Source organism: Guyanagaster necrorhizus, assembly GCF_019112545.1.
Source record: "Guyanagaster necrorhizus MCA 3950 unplaced genomic scaffold BT62scaffold_5, whole genome shotgun sequence".
NCBI lineage: Eukaryota > Fungi > Basidiomycota > Agaricomycetes > Agaricales > Physalacriaceae > Guyanagaster > Guyanagaster necrorhizus.
This window is the reverse complement of record NW_025064884.1, coordinates 495,703-511,457: the sequence shown is the minus strand read 5'-3', so window position 1 is coordinate 511,457 and position 15,755 is coordinate 495,703. Positions and strand designations below refer to the sequence as shown.

The 15,755-nt window shown below is 47.1% G+C and overlaps 6 protein-coding genes across 6 annotated transcripts; all 6 read right to left on the bottom strand.

The window, feature by feature from the left end:
- Nucleotides 1–2,899: 2,899 nt before the first annotated feature.
- BT62DRAFT_928427 (MFS general substrate transporter) lies at nt 2,900–5,715 on the bottom strand. Its single transcript, XM_043185503.1, has 15 exons — nt 5,534–5,715; nt 5,120–5,472; nt 4,957–5,068; nt 4,834–4,898; nt 4,626–4,779; nt 4,540–4,580; nt 4,450–4,476; nt 4,278–4,392; nt 4,007–4,214; nt 3,852–3,955; nt 3,776–3,799; nt 3,583–3,721; nt 3,444–3,531; nt 3,282–3,379; nt 2,900–3,227 (listed from the first exon to the last, which is right to left on the bottom strand). The coding sequence occupies exons 2-15, from the start codon at nt 5,257–5,259 to the stop codon at nt 3,079–3,081; spliced, it is 1,464 nt and encodes a 487-aa protein (XP_043043194.1). The 5' UTR covers nt 5,260–5,472; nt 5,534–5,715; the 3' UTR covers nt 2,900–3,078.
- A 549-nt stretch (nt 5,716–6,264) lies between these two features.
- Nucleotides 6,265–7,650, bottom strand: BT62DRAFT_1001985 (uncharacterized protein; the record flags this gene model as incomplete). The annotated part of the gene is made up of 9 exons (XM_043176799.1): nt 6,265–6,411; nt 6,450–6,518; nt 6,560–6,778; nt 6,838–6,887; nt 6,927–7,094; nt 7,145–7,275; nt 7,334–7,360; nt 7,414–7,454; nt 7,513–7,650. 9 exons carry the CDS (start codon nt 7,648–7,650, stop codon nt 6,265–6,267), a joined length of 990 nt encoding a protein of 329 aa, XP_043043193.1.
- Nucleotides 7,651–7,682: 32 nt separating this feature from the next.
- On the bottom strand, nt 7,683–8,139 carry BT62DRAFT_1001984 (uncharacterized protein; the record flags this gene model as incomplete). Its single annotated transcript, XM_043176798.1, has 3 exons — nt 7,683–7,787; nt 7,838–7,947; nt 7,998–8,139. The coding sequence occupies 3 exons, from the start codon at nt 8,137–8,139 to the stop codon at nt 7,683–7,685; spliced, it is 357 nt and encodes a 118-aa protein (XP_043043192.1).
- A 743-nt stretch (nt 8,140–8,882) lies between these two features.
- BT62DRAFT_1001982 (uncharacterized protein) lies at nt 8,883–9,837 on the bottom strand (the record flags this gene model as incomplete). Its single annotated transcript, XM_043176797.1, has 4 exons — nt 8,883–9,002; nt 9,334–9,559; nt 9,599–9,701; nt 9,753–9,837. 4 exons carry the CDS (start codon nt 9,835–9,837, stop codon nt 8,883–8,885), a joined length of 534 nt encoding a protein of 177 aa, XP_043043191.1.
- A 2,359-nt stretch (nt 9,838–12,196) lies between these two features.
- BT62DRAFT_885700 (Nucleotidylyl transferase) lies at nt 12,197–13,311 on the bottom strand (the record flags this gene model as incomplete). Its single annotated transcript, XM_043182841.1, has 4 exons — nt 12,197–12,367; nt 12,418–12,564; nt 12,613–12,856; nt 13,037–13,311. 4 exons carry the CDS (start codon nt 13,309–13,311, stop codon nt 12,197–12,199), a joined length of 837 nt encoding a protein of 278 aa, XP_043043190.1.
- Nucleotides 13,312–14,001: 690 nt separating this feature from the next.
- Nucleotides 14,002–14,763, bottom strand: BT62DRAFT_928424 (uncharacterized protein). The gene is made up of 3 exons (XM_043185502.1): nt 14,673–14,763; nt 14,514–14,622; nt 14,002–14,460 (listed from the first exon to the last, which is right to left on the bottom strand). The coding sequence occupies exons 1-3, from the start codon at nt 14,745–14,747 to the stop codon at nt 14,150–14,152; spliced, it is 495 nt and encodes a 164-aa protein (XP_043043189.1). The 5' UTR covers nt 14,748–14,763; the 3' UTR covers nt 14,002–14,149.
- Nucleotides 14,764–15,755: the final 992 nt, after the last annotated feature.

The window sequence follows — 15,755 nt, the reverse complement described above, 5'->3', positions numbered from 1 at the left end:
ATTATCATGTTTCAATTCACCGTAATATCATCTTGCACAGTAACCAAAACCCCAATTTCCGTACATCACCGTACCGATTAGATTACAACTTCTTAAAAATATCAAATTTCGACGCGCCCTGACCCACCGACGAATCTCGTACGCGCCCTGTCCTCCGTTGTCTATCTATCGTCCTCATTATTGACATGCTACCATTGAACTGTATATCTTTCTCCGTTGCGAACCCAGACTCAGGTACAGGGCCACGGATTCAAAATGTCAGTACTAACTTAAATAGACGATAATGACATTGGGACTCGGTAGAGCCCAGGGTTACTCGACCGGGATCTGAGTAGATACCCAAATAGTTGTATCATTTCCGTATGGACTTGTATTCCGGCAAAACAATCAAAGTATGTAGACTATTGACTAGGATTTCCGAAGGCAGAAGCCTCCTGAGGTTTGTTTGGTTGAATTCTCTGACTAGTAGACAAGTCCTGCTTCGGCTGGAAATCGAACCCTGCTTTCATTCGCTCCACTGCAAACACCACTCCCGTCTACTAACCGGTAGGCTACCCAGGATAACCACAATTTATAAAGTGAATCACTCTATCGGAAGCGTACACGATATCATTCCTAACTTTGACTCGTGATATGCGTCATGAACCAATGCAGGGGTCGAAGCACGATTTCCAGGAAATCGCCTTTAAGCTTCCTTCCTCCTCCTTCTCTTATCGATCAGGAACTCTCTACCTCTGAACCAGTTCAACGGAAAATACCAAAACCAGGTCTATACTTACCATCGCAGTCATTCACTAAGACCCGATACCCACATCATCCGAGACCATGCAGACAAGACCTGGTGAGTCGTTCATATGATTCCGCGTTTTGTCCGATACACCGATGGACTGATGAAAAAATCGGCGAGGATGTTAAAGAATAATCTTTTTATGTACGTCGAGATAGTAATTAGTGCGATCGGTTCGTTCGCTTGCTGGTTGGTCTTCCGGGCTCTTCCCCTCAGAGAAATCTGGAACCGCCGTCGAATCCGCTCTATAACCAAGATTTCCTTGTGGAAGCCAAGAGTTATCTATATCTGAAGATCGGTGAAAATGTCTTTTACCTTCAATTTTCGTTCTTTCTCGTAAATTGTTAGCCAGAAAATTTCGAACGCGAATGACAAGGAAACCGTGACTTGCTCACGTGGCCCTGGCGCGTTATTGACGCGAATTTTTTTCGATTATGTAACTTTTCTGCACAGCCTTCCCATCCGATTATCATCGCGAAGTCAATACCTTTTCTCCCGTGGTACCTGGATCGTATCACAACGGTCCATATTACCTGTCTAGAACGTCATGGCCAACCAGTAGGATGAGAGAAAAGTGATCAAGCTCCAATACCGTCATCCTCGTATGTCGGATCTATGAATTCGAATTCTGAGCCTCCGTGAAATGGTTCTTCTTCTTGATTCCAGATTCACTTCGCGTCCGTTTGTATTACAGGTCCCGATACCCCCACCCACAGCATCAGATATGACAACAAAATTAACAATCTGGTTCTCCTTTTTTTTTGTGTGCACTTCAATTGATGTCCTTTCGCAGTAAAAATGTTGCCAAAGACGCTTCTGCCTGGAAGCAATAATCCCAACGACATTGGCCAAGATGCGGAAACCGTGTCATTCCAGCATGACGGATTCTCTGACATTACCTCATTATGACTTCGCTAGCCTATTATGTGCCATGAGTGCCACTTTCATGTGTACGACGATATGCTCTGGCCAAAAATGAAACAGCTGCAATGACGCCGGGCGACAGCCTGAATGCCTCTTGTGAATGACCACAGGTAGGCATCGAGAAATGATATCGCTAGCCCTCACCGTTCCTCCTACACAGAGCAGGACCACAAAGATCTATTTTCCAACATCTTCCTCTTATAACCTTATTTTGGAGCGTCGCACCGATGAACGGCAGCACATGTTGACAATCGTCCACTCAGGGAATGGCGTTGCATTGAGACAAGTTCGCCTCAGATCATTGGATTGGTGGCAGAACCTGATAACTTCATATTGCTACAAAAGGGCGAAACGGAGAAAGTGCTTCCCTGGAATAGTCTCTCTGAACCTGGAATCTTTCTCGGTGCAATTATCCTCCCCTATCATTCAAAGCGGATGAATTTTCTCAATCATCGGAGTTCTTCGTGCATTCAATGGCACAGAGCCGGCCCAGCACTATTATGACCCGGAACCGTAAACATGGCGGATCCTCCTACGTTCTATCTAATTTTGGCAGTGGTCAGGATTCAAGTATGGCCCAGAAAATGCAAGTAGCGGACCCTTTTTTGGTCAGGATGTGACTGACGTGCAGAGCATGCAGTGACGCGTAAGGAGATCGAAGCGTTGTGTTTTGAACTTGACGCTTCAGCTGCAGGGTTGATACTTTGAATCCAAGTCGACGAACACGTTTACATCATTTAAATGGCAGGTTCAACGACATGGGGAAAAAAACAGAGGAGCGTGAATTACTTTCAGCTAAATAAATAGGTCACGATTTCGATGATGAACTCAATATCATGTGTAGTTCTATATATTGATCTACCCGGGAACGACTGGGTGCGATGTCCAAGGACGTAGCTAATAGAGGCTCCTCCCGCACCAGTCACGGTCATATCTACCAGATCTTCCCATGCGTCATGGTCTGCGACCCTTGTGAATCTCGCTTGCTCCCTCGACTTCCCTACCATTTCTATCTCTATCGATTAGAAATTGGCTCATAGCTTTTCATTTTCAAAAAGTGCCTCAAATTAACCAGCGGCAGTATGTGGCAGCATCTCCACCGGCAGGCGGTAAACAAGAAGCAAGTCCAAGATTAGACTAGTCCCGCGACAACCGTGCGCACGAAAGTACCAAGCTAGTCCTTCCTTTATATTTCATTTCACCGGCCAGCTAAAAACTAATAGTCCCTTGAATATTAATCTATAGCTAGACAGCGTTTTATGTCTCAGGTACAAAGTCGGTCATTATATAGTACATCAATTATTAGTCGTTTTGAGCCTTGAATCTTATTGTATTACGCGTATGCATGCAATGCTCTATGTCCTCCCTCACAATGTATGATAGAATCCTGGCTGACCCTGGATCGGTTCTTTCAGTTTACCCTCTCTCATCAGCCTGTTCAGCCTCGAGAAATGTATCACTGTCGTCAGCACAACTCCAATGAGCACAATTTGGGTCCCGATCGTCACCCACAGACCTAGGAATTTTTGAATTTCAGAGTATTTGGCAGTGAGGAGAAAATAAAAATTACCAGGGACATATTTTGGATAATCTTTTTCCCGAAATACGGTCGAAGCGATGATTCCGCCGATACCTGCGCAGCCAGAGGTTAACGCCGTTTGCACCGACCTGATGATGAGTGGATGGGATAATGAGAGGAAGGAGATGGAATATAAGGCTAATGAGTACGAACCGTTTGCTCTGCGATACAACATTATTGGCACCATACGCAAGGATACACGGGATAGCACCTGCACTTCCAATGTTGATAAGGAAAGTCCCTAATGGCTAGACTTGAGAAACGGAAGATGGAAGTAAGGGAAGGCACTCACCAAAGTACCGCACGGCATGTGGTTGGCAAAACGCTGTTAAGCAACACCCGACAACGCAAATGCACGCTTGGATTATGATGAAGGAGCTCCGGTGCTTGAATCGGTCCGATACCCATGCAAAGAAGAGCGCAGAGATGAACTAACGAAGATATTTAAGTCACTGCCAAGGTGATGGTGATAGAAGTCAGCATACTGCTGGACCGTATGGAGGTGCGCTCTATAAAACACTAGTCAAACAAGAACTTGATCTGTGCATAGATGAGTCTTACCAGAAGAAGGGACATACTTCTTCCGTAGCCCATACCGCCCAAGATGATAGAAATGAAGTAAGCTAGCATGTACGATGGCACCGTCGAACATGCCAACATGATGCCTAGCACTTCCATCAGCCAGAACCCAACACCAAGCATCATTTTTTGCTTACCGTAAGTCCAAATTGACCAATCCTTTAGGTGGAACCAAATCTTAGCTGGGGTCAGAACATCCGGTACCGAATCGCCACGGTCAATTTCAATCCTCCTTAGAACCACTGCCGTCTGCTCCGGGGTCAAGAACCGATTCTTGTCCGGGAAATCAGGGACATAAAGGAACGTGATGATGCCGAGGAATATCGTGAATGCGCCCTCGATGATCTGATATAATGTATGGCCATATGAATAAGGAGGAAATCACTGAAGAAATCAACGAGCACTTACAAAGATCCATGACCAGCCGGCAATACCGCGCCTTCCGTCAAGCAAACTGATGCAGTACGCAAGGATAGGGGCGAACCCGGCAATAGTTAGCGATATCATATAGAATGCAGCGAGTCTGGCAGTTGTAGCACCGTTTCAATTTTCCATTAATTGGTAGGTAGACGGGGCGAACCTCTTTGCGACTTCGTGGCGCGTGTACCTACAAGCCAGGAAACGGTGTCATTGAGTCCAAATAGGGTAGGGATGTAAGGAGGCGCCTTACCAAGTCGAAATGATGTACACGAGAGCAGGGAAGAGTCCGGCCTACTCGGAGTCAGGCTCGATCAAGAAACGATGGAGCGATTGTACCTCCATGGCGCCCAACAACACGCGTAAAGCGGTAAGAACTTCCCAGGTCTTGACGAACCCGATTGATAAGCATACTGCACCCCATGCTGTCACAATAAAAGAGAGGAAGACGCGTGCTCCGATCTTGCGAAGAAGGATGTTGCCGGGTACTTGACTATCACAACGGTTAGCTGGAAGCGCCATGCAAAGAAAAGAAACGATGACAAACAATAGCACGTAGGGAATGAAGTACATGCACGTCGCGATACTGTAACGAGATCCAATATCAAGTCCCTTAGGAGGAAGATTAGAATAATCTGATGCCGGTACCCCAAGGACAGCGCGTTCATACCAATGCGTCGCCCATGCCGGCCGTCCTAGCAACACTAATGTTCAATCGGTCAACTAGGGCGATAGAGTAAAGAAGAGCGAGAAGCGGAAGCATCCGGATGTCCACCCATCGCCTATTAACAGGATTCAGACATGAAATACAGGGAAATGAATTGGCAACATACATGGTTTTCCGCTCAAAGAAGGGATCGATGACATCCTCCAATTTCTCTTTTCCAGCTTCCAATGAGTCCGGTCGGGGTGACAGATCCCCCTTGGGTTCTGTGTAGTCAATGGAAGCTGTGTAACTAGAAGCCGGGGGCATGTTGAGAACAGGATGGGAGATGGGATTGAGAGAGAGACATCATCTTCGCCCTCGTATATCAATGAAAATACGCATAGGGTGAAAGAGGGACCCTGACAGACGTCAGGAACAGCAGTACGGCATCAAAGACAAAGAGCATCAGACGTCGGAGGTAGCGTATAATTCCATTCCGTTCATTTCTAGGTTACTGGATTAATTCGGCAGGCACCGCCCCTTCAGACGAGATGGATTTTAGTCCTCAAACAGGAGGAGAGAAATTGAGAAGTAAGCTTACTATTGGACCAGGATATCCATGGACGGATTTAAATTGATAAGTGTTCGGCACCAGGTTAACGACGGTCCTCAGTGGACGCAATAGAGAGTATAACATGCTGCCAATTTCTATCCAAATCTGTATGGAAAGACAGAAGAATTGACGGAAACCGAGGGATACGATATGCGGTATCTTTTGCCGAGGTATATGTTGACCTCGGATTGACCAAGTGCGGCTGGTTACTAAGTATACCTACCGGGTTCCGCTGCCGACAAACAGTAGTTGATTACCTCACACAGCCAAATAGACGGAAGGATCACGCCGTCTGAATGGCAGGGCAGAGCAATACTGATCATATCTACACGATGCAGCTTCAAGGTATTTAGTCAACAAGTTCCCTAGTTCATCCAAGTACGCCATTCACACAAGCAGGTGAAAATCCTATCCCCGCCGTGCTTCATATAGCTCAGAATTATAGGGTACACATCCTACACATTGAACTCACCCCCGACTGCTTGGCAGCCGCGGAAAGATCGCAAGCGCTACCTCTTCATAATGTAGCTATTCAAAGTCAGGACATAGAGCTCCATAACGAAACAAAGGGTCGCTTCACGTAGGGAACATCTTTGGAATATCCAGAACCAGAATTGAAGCACAGCAAGATCCTAGCAGATCGGATCCATGCATCGACCCGTTGCATGTGCGAATGGAGCGTGTTCGTCCAAAGACTGACTACTCCTCAGTGAAAACGTTCACAAGTAATAGATTACGTTCAACATAGATGGTAAAGCGTCCTTCCCAATCCACCCCAAAATTATCTGGAAGTGCACCGTCATGGCGGCAAGCAGGATCAGTTGACGACCTGGAGGGGGATCGTTGTAATAATCCCCGGAATGTATCTGGGGAAGTCTCGTTGACTATAGATGATCCCACCTACTCCGCCGAAGCTGACTGTGACCGCCGTAGTAACAGCCCTCTTAGAGTGTGAGACGATGTTATTTGAAGCCTAATCATGGAAATAAACATATACTAGAATCCCAGGGATACATCCCGCAGAGCCTGCGGAAGCGAAAAATATTCCTGTTCGAAGAGATGAAAAAGGAACGGATGCAGATCGTCGGACCCGCCAGTGTAACGCCAGCCAGGGAGATTGATATGTGCTGTCAAGACCAAGCCGATTATAGTCATCAGCGTTTGTATCGCGAGGAACAAAGCCCTCATGTGATATCTGTCGGACAACCACGCGAAGATCAAGATACTAACAGCCTGCAGGAGAAAACGCATGAGCGGCCGGTCCGTCTGAAAACCGATGTCTGGTTACTTACCGCAGAAATATACGGAGAAGCACTCTTTGGTTCCGTGCAGGGAGGCGTGTCTATTAGCAATGTGGTGAAGCTAACCAATCGGTGCTTACAAGCAACAGGGACATCTGCAAATTCCATCCCATCCCGCTCAAAATCAGAGTGACGAAAAATCTGGGAACGGACATCATCAGCCAAGATATGATAAATGGAAGCCGAAAAGAACCATATGACAAACCCTGCTACGTACGCCGGGACTGCTGCACACATATACATCAAAGCTGCACTGCTATGAACAAGACATATCGGAGATGGGAGTTGAGATACTAACCACCATAAACCCAGATCTTCCAGTCGGACCACCCGCCGAGACCCCCTTTGCCCTCAAGAAGGCTCAGAGCGTATGCCAAGATGGCGCTGAATCCACCAGCGAGAATTGACGTCATATATAACTCAGCCAATCTGCATCAACAACATCAGCTGAAAGGGAATAGTACCCATGAGATAGGGCAGCTCATACTTCTTCTGAACTTCATGGCATTTATACCTAATGCCGATGAATACGAGGTAAAACATGATAAGAATAACCGACCCGCTCACCAAATAGTCACGATGAACACCAATGCCGGGAAAAACTCCGCCTCGTACAATAAGTTACCGAAGTGTGCCAATTGCGCAATTCAGTAGGAATAGCATTACCTCGAAAACGCCTAGAAGAGTTCGGCACAGCGCCAAGTATTCCCAAGAGGGAACGAAGCTCATACCAACGTGTACAGCACCCCACGCGATAACAGCACCGGTCAAGAGATTACGGGCTCCAATCGCACGCAGGCACATGTTGCACGGAAGTTCACAGTGAACATTAGCGTTTAGATAGGTATTGACACGTCAGAAGAAGCGAGAGCGAACAGAAGGATGTATGGAATGAAATAGATGCATGATACGATGCTGTAGCGTGCACCAGCGATCAATTCCTGCAGATCATAGTCATCAACGGTTATCAGAAGTATGTGCATATACGTACAAGATCTTTGCCCATACCCGCAAGACGCGCCACGCCCATGTTGGACCTATCAATAATAGCCAGTGCATAGAGTTCCAAGTATGGGTAAGAGCCGTAAATCGACGCGACGCCTGTAAAAAATTGAACATGGCACACCAAAAGGACGCTAAAAGCGATATACATCGTTCGAAATTCAAACGACGCATCAACCTGTTTGCTGCCACCGCTGTTAGCCGCGACTTCGACATCAGACGACAAGATGGTGGCTTCGCAAAAAGCATTGTCGTGTGTTCAGCAGAGGCTCTGGAAGACGAGATGGACATGATGATGCAAAAAGATGGAGGACCTCAGCGTTGTTTCTTGATGCTTTAATATCTCGACACAACTGACCAAGCATGCGGTGATGTGGAGGCCGGAAGAGCACAAGGACAGTCGAGATAGAAAGCGCGTCTGATTGCAGATAGAAGGGTCCCACAGCAGAAAAGGTGCAGCCGCAGAAGTGAGCACCGTAATGCTGATCACAATTCTAGGCGCTCAAGGCCCATTTCTCAGTGCGATGGAGTCTGGATCTCTGGAGGCTCGCGCTACATAGTTGGAAGTCCTGTTCGGAAAGATATCCTGCGTCTAGCATACTCTGAAAGCAAACGAAGGAGCTTACTTGGCATACAAGGCTTCGATGTCACCGCCGAGTTCTGCGACTAACATACACGCAACGTTCTTGTACAGTGCGATGTTGAAGCACTCGTCCCAAGGCCTTTTGAGAGAACAGATCAACACCCAGGTCCGTATATCGATGTTCTTTTAGCCATCCACCGGTTTCGTCAGTGGTCGTCGCGCCAAGGCGTAGCCGGTGTTCAAGTACACTCGGCAAACGCCGAAGCCCGCCTCCCGTACTACCGTAGTATCGCGCTCTTTTCCTTCTACGTATTTTTGGAAGGGTAGGATCTCAGTGATTCTTTCTATACATATACTATGTTGCATAATTATAACGAACCGACGACGGCATTCAAAGTGCTCGGATGTCCTTCATCCACGTGACAATTGAAAATACTTGTCTATTCGCGCCCTAGTCGAACCGGCTTGAAGGGTCCCAGGATTTCTGGGCCCTCCCACTGTCGTTACCGCCTCCTTGTATCATCGTGATTGCTGATACCCGGAGGTGCATACACGACTGAAATCTATACCGCTAAAGATATCTCGTCCTATTCGTCTTATGCCAATGTTCTGTAGTCGGAAATTTTGTGAAAAAAAACATTTTAATTATGGCATGTGTAGGTACATCCAGCTTTACAGTATCTGCCCAGACGTCACCGTTCTGGTGCCAAAAGTATGCAGCTGTGACACTGAGTAGGATAATAGAAACCGGCTTTATATGCATTCCTTGAATGTACTTTGTGGAAGTCAATGAAAGGTGGGGTGGTTGTGCTAGTTCCGCCGATGCTCTAAAATCCACTATGACTGCTGAATTAACGCTCGCTTAGGACGACGTTGATCATGGACTAAATCATAGATGCTACCATATCCGAATGCGCAGCGAACTCTAGGACAACGTGAGCTAGGACACCGGGGATGTACCCCGCAGAGCCCGCGCTGGCAAGAAATATTCTTGGGTGAAGGGTGAGTATACGAAGGGGCCCAAAGAGTCGAAAAGGAGGGGGCATGCCGGACCTTACCAGTGTAACGCCAGCCGGGAGACTTGAATGCGTCGTCCGTATCAAACGGAGCGTCTTAATAGATAGTTTACTTGTGGCGCTTAATCAAATGCTGAATCCAAAAAAAAACATCGGGATTATAGTCATTAATTCCTGGGCGGCAATGAATGCACTTCTCGGGTGATATTTGTCTAACCACGCAAATATCATGGCGCCAACGGGCTGGCGATGGCCTGATCGATCCGATTGAAAACAGACACCTGATTATGATTATTACTACTCACCGAGAAACCAAGTGGAAATACGTTTTACAAATGCGGTGTATCCGCACACACCTAGTAATCTTGAACTCCCCAATAGTAGAGACATTTTCAAATTCCAGCCCACCGTGCTCAGTTCCAGAGATTCATAACAGTCGTGAAGTCAAGAAAATGTGGGGGACAGTTGTTCACAATAACAGCATGTTTAATGGCATGGCTGTACTAACCATGGACACAAGCCTTCTGATGAAACAAGTGTAGCATCACCTCGCTTTTCAATGAATCTGATAGTGGATTGCCGCGGCCTTCGTTAATGCAAGAGCCGTTTGTCCAACAGTGAGGATATTGTACTTATCAGGAAAACCGAGGATATATCTCCCTGATGCAACGCCGAGCGTCCTTGTGAGCGTTATCGCGCCTCCGACAATCTACATGAAACCTGATCTCCAAGGACAGTAGCCACCAAATCCGGACTTGCAAAGATCTAGGATAACCCGAAAGGCTCTTCATACACCAAGAAGACTCAAGGCGTCTGAAAAGATAGATGAACGTACATCCTAGCCAATCTGCATCAACAAGGTCAATTGAAATGGCAACAGCCCTCACGACTCATGTCGCTTATACCTATATCCAATGAACACTGAGAATATTATAGCACTCAATATCACCACGTACAGATGATTAATACCAATGTGGGGGAGATTCTGCTTAACTGCCAAATCTAGTGGACATGCATGACCTAAAGCACCTATCAGAACTAATATATCAAAGAAGACACGAAGCCCATTCGAAGCTGTGCAGAATCCTAGGCGGTAGCAGTATCGGTTAAGATATTGCGGACCCTGATATGGCAGATTATAGGTTGCCTGGGAGTTCGCTAATTTAACATCCAGAGGTTTAATCGCGCAAGAGCGACTCGGAAGACGAACAGAAAGATGTATGGGGCAGAGCCAAAGACAGTTCCAAGTAAAGGTAACGCGACACCTGTGAAGGGTTGGACACCGTGAAGCAGTACGAAAAAGAACACACATTGCCCGGAGTTCAAACGACGCACCTACATGCTTGTTTCCAGTCCTGATAGCTGTTACTACTTCGGCGTCACGATGAAAACACGGTGTGTAGTTGAAAGCTTAGAACTTGAAACAGAATGTGCATAAGTGACCCCTGCCAATGACATTGACAGTCTCAAAGATGTTTTCCTTCATCATAAATCGCGCCCAACACAGCAGAGGCCAGTGCAATTTAGCTGGTAAAAAAGGAAACTTTAAAAGGTTTTGTTTTAGCGATGCCTTTTTCGTTCCTGAAAAGGGTGTCAGTAAAACTGTATGAAAAATATTTCCCCCTAGAGAACAATAGAATTGATGTACCTTTTGGTTTTACAATGCTCGAAACAAGGGCATAAAAATGGAAGCTGAAATCGAAACCTTTTAAGGTCTCATTTTGAGCTATCAAAAATGCCCCAGCTTCTGCAGTGCAAGTCGCCTCGTCCTTCCATTCAACGCGAAATGACCGACGTAATATTGTCAAGCTTAAAAAATTTAACGTAGAAGAATAGCATTATGGAAGGTCCATAGGTTGCCCATTCATATATAAGACTGCATGCCCAGATAACCTGAGGTTAGAGCGCAAGCCCAGTCGGAAAAGAAGAGTGTCAGTGTTCGATCTTCCTTGGAAAATCTTTTGACTCGCCGGGCAAATGAAACTGAAAGATTCCAACTTTCCGGGATTGTAGGTATATATATATATTGTGTATACAACTAGTGTCTCCTCAGAGAAGCCCAAGATAGAATTCGAAAGTTTGGGTCATCACTGCACTTTCCTACCTTAGGTACCGAAGAAGTGTCAGCACCCATAGAGAAGAAGCTCTTGCTTGCCCATAGAATTCCATGCGGAAGTATGTACCAACATGATTGCGACGTCGCGTTTGGGAAATCAAAAGATCGAGAATGAGGGCAAGTGGTGGCTCGGAGCAAGTGCCGCCAAATGCGGGACTCGGGCTTTTTACATTGAAGCGGTCAGTCGGGCTGATATTAATCTACGAGTCTATGTCAACACCGCTACCAACCACCTTCTCCCTCGTATCTCCCGTCAACAAGTGAACGTCTTCGTCATTTGCGACAGCCACGAGCCAACCTCGTCTTTCACGCTCCTCAAATCTCCATCCCCAGATACCGGATAAAACCCCCTGTCCTCTTCGTCCAGAAATACATTAAATAATAGCAGTGATATCTTTTCCGCGGAAAAGGGTCGATAGCCAAGTGATCATACAAATCGTACACCCAACGGACTTCGTTTCCTGATCACCCCCGTGGTTATAATTGGTTATACAAAATAATGGATATCCCCTGTTAAAAGGGAGAAGGAGCGCCGTTAGTCAAATCACGAGCCATGGGAAAATGCTTTGACTTGCCTCCTATTTCCCCGCACGGGACGCACTATCCTCGTGATCGTACAGAATGGGGTTCGATCTATGACTTAGATCCTCCTGCCTGGTCACGCTCCTTGCCTTTTTCACCAATCGACGAGGAAGGTGCCGACGCGTTGTCCTCCTGATACAGTCCGTGTTGTTCGATATAGTCCACGACGGCTGTTGGCAGGAGATATCGCACAGATAGACCGCGGCGGATGAATAACCGAACCTGGTGTAGCATGGAACAATCATAAATATAGATCCGATAGACTGACGTACCTTGGTACTCGAGACATCGTTCTGAATAAGCTGCGAGATTAGATAGATATTGTGACGCCAACGCGCAAGGCTGTCCGTAGCTTGATCCATATCTGAACCAGCACGCTCGACAATAAGACACCCATATCGTCCCAGGATGTGATCTAGCTGAGGAAACGATGAGGAAATGCACGACACCGCTCAAGGACGACCTACATCTTGGTAGCTCCATACACCGGGTTCGGACATGGTGCCAATTAGGTCTGAGCCAGCTAAAAGCATGACCCGAACAGTTCGATGTTCGCCGTCCTCGGTCTGTACCCCGCCCAAGACAGTATTTATCTCGTAGTCAAAATGGTCAAGGACAACGGCGGTCCGCTGGTACGTTTGGACAGCCTCCCAGGAATCTATCATGAGCCATGACGAGGTATCTTCGGCAGCGAGGGTACACATAGCAATTCTACATAAGACATAATCAATAATGCACAATGACCGTTATCAAAATTGCGATATCTAGCCGGGCATCTAACCGGCGCGGATCCAGAATGACGGATCTGGGAGAGGGGAACCATTTGCTCGACGCACATGGTGCAGAGAAAGAAACACGGAGCTTGGGGACAAGGGGGAAATAGGCGCTCACCGATGCTGCGCGCTGAGTAAGCCTGGCTTCTTGTACATATCGCTGACTGGACTGAGATAACCTCCAACGATCTCAAACTCGGTATTCTGGCGGACGTAGTCCTTGGCCATTTCGAACATGCGTAGATGCAAATAGGTGACAGGGCTGAAAGACCCACACGCTACCAGCACTATTGGCGTCTTCTGTGGATCCCGAAGCACACGAGACAGACGGTGATGAGGAAAGACATAATTTGGTGGATTGACGAATCCCAGAGTGGGATGGACCAGAGCCATTGTATTAGAAGGGAAGGGGGAAAGAGAAAAGAATGGCAGCTGAGCGTGGGGCCGGTAGTAGAGGTATAAAGCAGAAATATATAGGGCACGTCTAAACTTTTTAACGCCGTCCCATTCCGTCACATCCGTGACATGAGTCACGTTTCCCTGATTCCACTCTGTAGGCCCAATATTGAATATTGGATCAGTTTCATGCCGATACTTAATAATGGTTATAAGTTATCTTATTAGTACGTCTTAAAATTGAGGTGGGGTGCGCACCAAGACAGTCCGTCTGTTGAGTTACCCTCGGTACTATTCTGAGTTGAACTCGGATGCTGACTGAGCATGGTTGTGACGTCATTTCTCCCTCCTTTTCGCCCTCCCTGGTCGCACGACTCTCTCCGACGGCGACGAGAGGCCATGTGATGTGTGATGTGTGATGTGAGCGTTCATTTAGGTGGCACAGTTCGTGGTGGGTTCCCCCCCGGAGTTCCGGAATTTACAAATTTAAAATAATCAGGGGAACGCGGGCAGTATTTCAATGTATTTCAATTGGCCAAATTTGCTGGCGCTTGTATCCTCAGGAAGTCTTAGAAATTGGCCTCCTTCCGATGATGACTTTTTAGATGCCGCATTCAAACGTCGAAGCACCGTGAGTGCACCAATCGGCGTTACGGACCGCTATCCTTGTGTGCCTGGCAGAAATCTAATCAGATAGCTCAGCAATTGGAAATTCAGGATCCCACAGTGACCACCAAATTCTCAACCCCCATACTTATACATTTGTATTGGTAGCTCGTACGATAGATTAAGGTGGCATAGAGGCATATAGCATAGAGGCATAGGGTACAAACAGTCAATGAACATAGGACAAAACACATAATACAATCTCTTTCAGCCACACAGCAAGAGCCCACAAGTCGACGTGGTGGTGGTAGATGACCGATCCGATGGAGAACACAACAAAGAACCCAAGCAATGTGGTTTCGATTTCCTCGATCTTTTTCACAGGGATCCTCTCGTACGCACGATACCACTTTACCAACGACGTGTGTCGGTCGAGACGAGAGATAAAGTAGCAGAGGAAAAGGTCAGAGAAGGAGCGGAAGGCCCTGTAAGAGGCGCGAAGTTGACGTTGTCGGATTGTGAACTTGGAGACAACGGGCTCTGTAGATATGTATGATAAAGGGCTGCGAGCGATGCAAGGAAACAACACTTACCGGTGAACTTGATGGTCATCCCACGCCCGCAGAGATTGGCAACAGCTAGAGGGCTGAGCCAGTCTCCGTCGGAAGGGTCCTCGAGCTGCCATCGCGAGGGGTGGATGGGCTATTGCAATCAATCACGGTCCCAGTGGCGAAACGAAAGTCATAACATACCACACAGGTCTGCAATCCTAAAGCGCGGCGCAACGCGCGGAGATCCAATCCTCCAAATTCGTCCCGTCGGACCATCATGTCAATATCAGGCTCCATTTGTTGATAGAGCATATTGGTCTGAAAGTAGAATTCCACCTGGACGTATCTAGAGAACATGACCTCGTTAGGAGTGTACTGTCAAGGAAGAACAGGATGGTACTCGTTGAGCGGGAGTTCCGTATGAGGGAGGGTCTCATGCTGACGCATCCATTCCTCGTTTCGCACCTCGAGACGAATCTTGGCAATTTCCTCGGGCGACTTGCAAAAGAGGAATATGTTGTCCTGGAGGAACGCCTTCAAAGCCTCCAAGACAGTCCTCGGGATTTCTTTTGCCTGAGGTCTCTGGACTCTTCCGAGCCTTCTCGCTGCAGAGAACGAAATGGGAGCACGTTTGCCGTCCATCTGAGTGTCAGGAGTGGTCAACAAGAGATGAAGGAATGGTAGGTGAGTACCGTCAAATGTTCCAGTTCATCGTATGTCCATTTTATGGCTGGAGTCGAGGTTACCCCAGTACAAGGTCTCAGCGAGCAGAAGTAGCATTTCTGTTACCCAGACACCAGGAACAAGGTCGTCAAGCAGGGAGGACATAACCTTTGGCATATTCGATATTACTTGAAGCTAACAGCAGAAAAGGGCACAAAAGACCCTTCTCTACGTGGAAACAAGGCCGCCAACAACGAGTACAAGGACGAGGTAAAGTTTTCTCACGCATCAGACGCCCCTCTCGTTCCGCCGTCATTGAACACGGCTGGTCTTCACACGTTTACCCACTAAAATCTGTCAAATATCAAGTACATGTATCTCATCTCCAATAACTGGAATACGGTAACAACGATTCAATGACTTCCTCTTCTGGGTCACTTCTTTGAACTCGATTGTTGGTACAAGTGCATCGTCTTGTGCTTCAGTAAAGAAGAATCACATCGGAACCGATGATGCCTTAGTGTCTTGAGTCCCAGAATATATTTAGCAATCAAGAGCTTGACGGGCTTGAGACGGGCTCTTAGTAGCAGGTATTCGTCCGTTTGCTTGTCGTCGACTTGA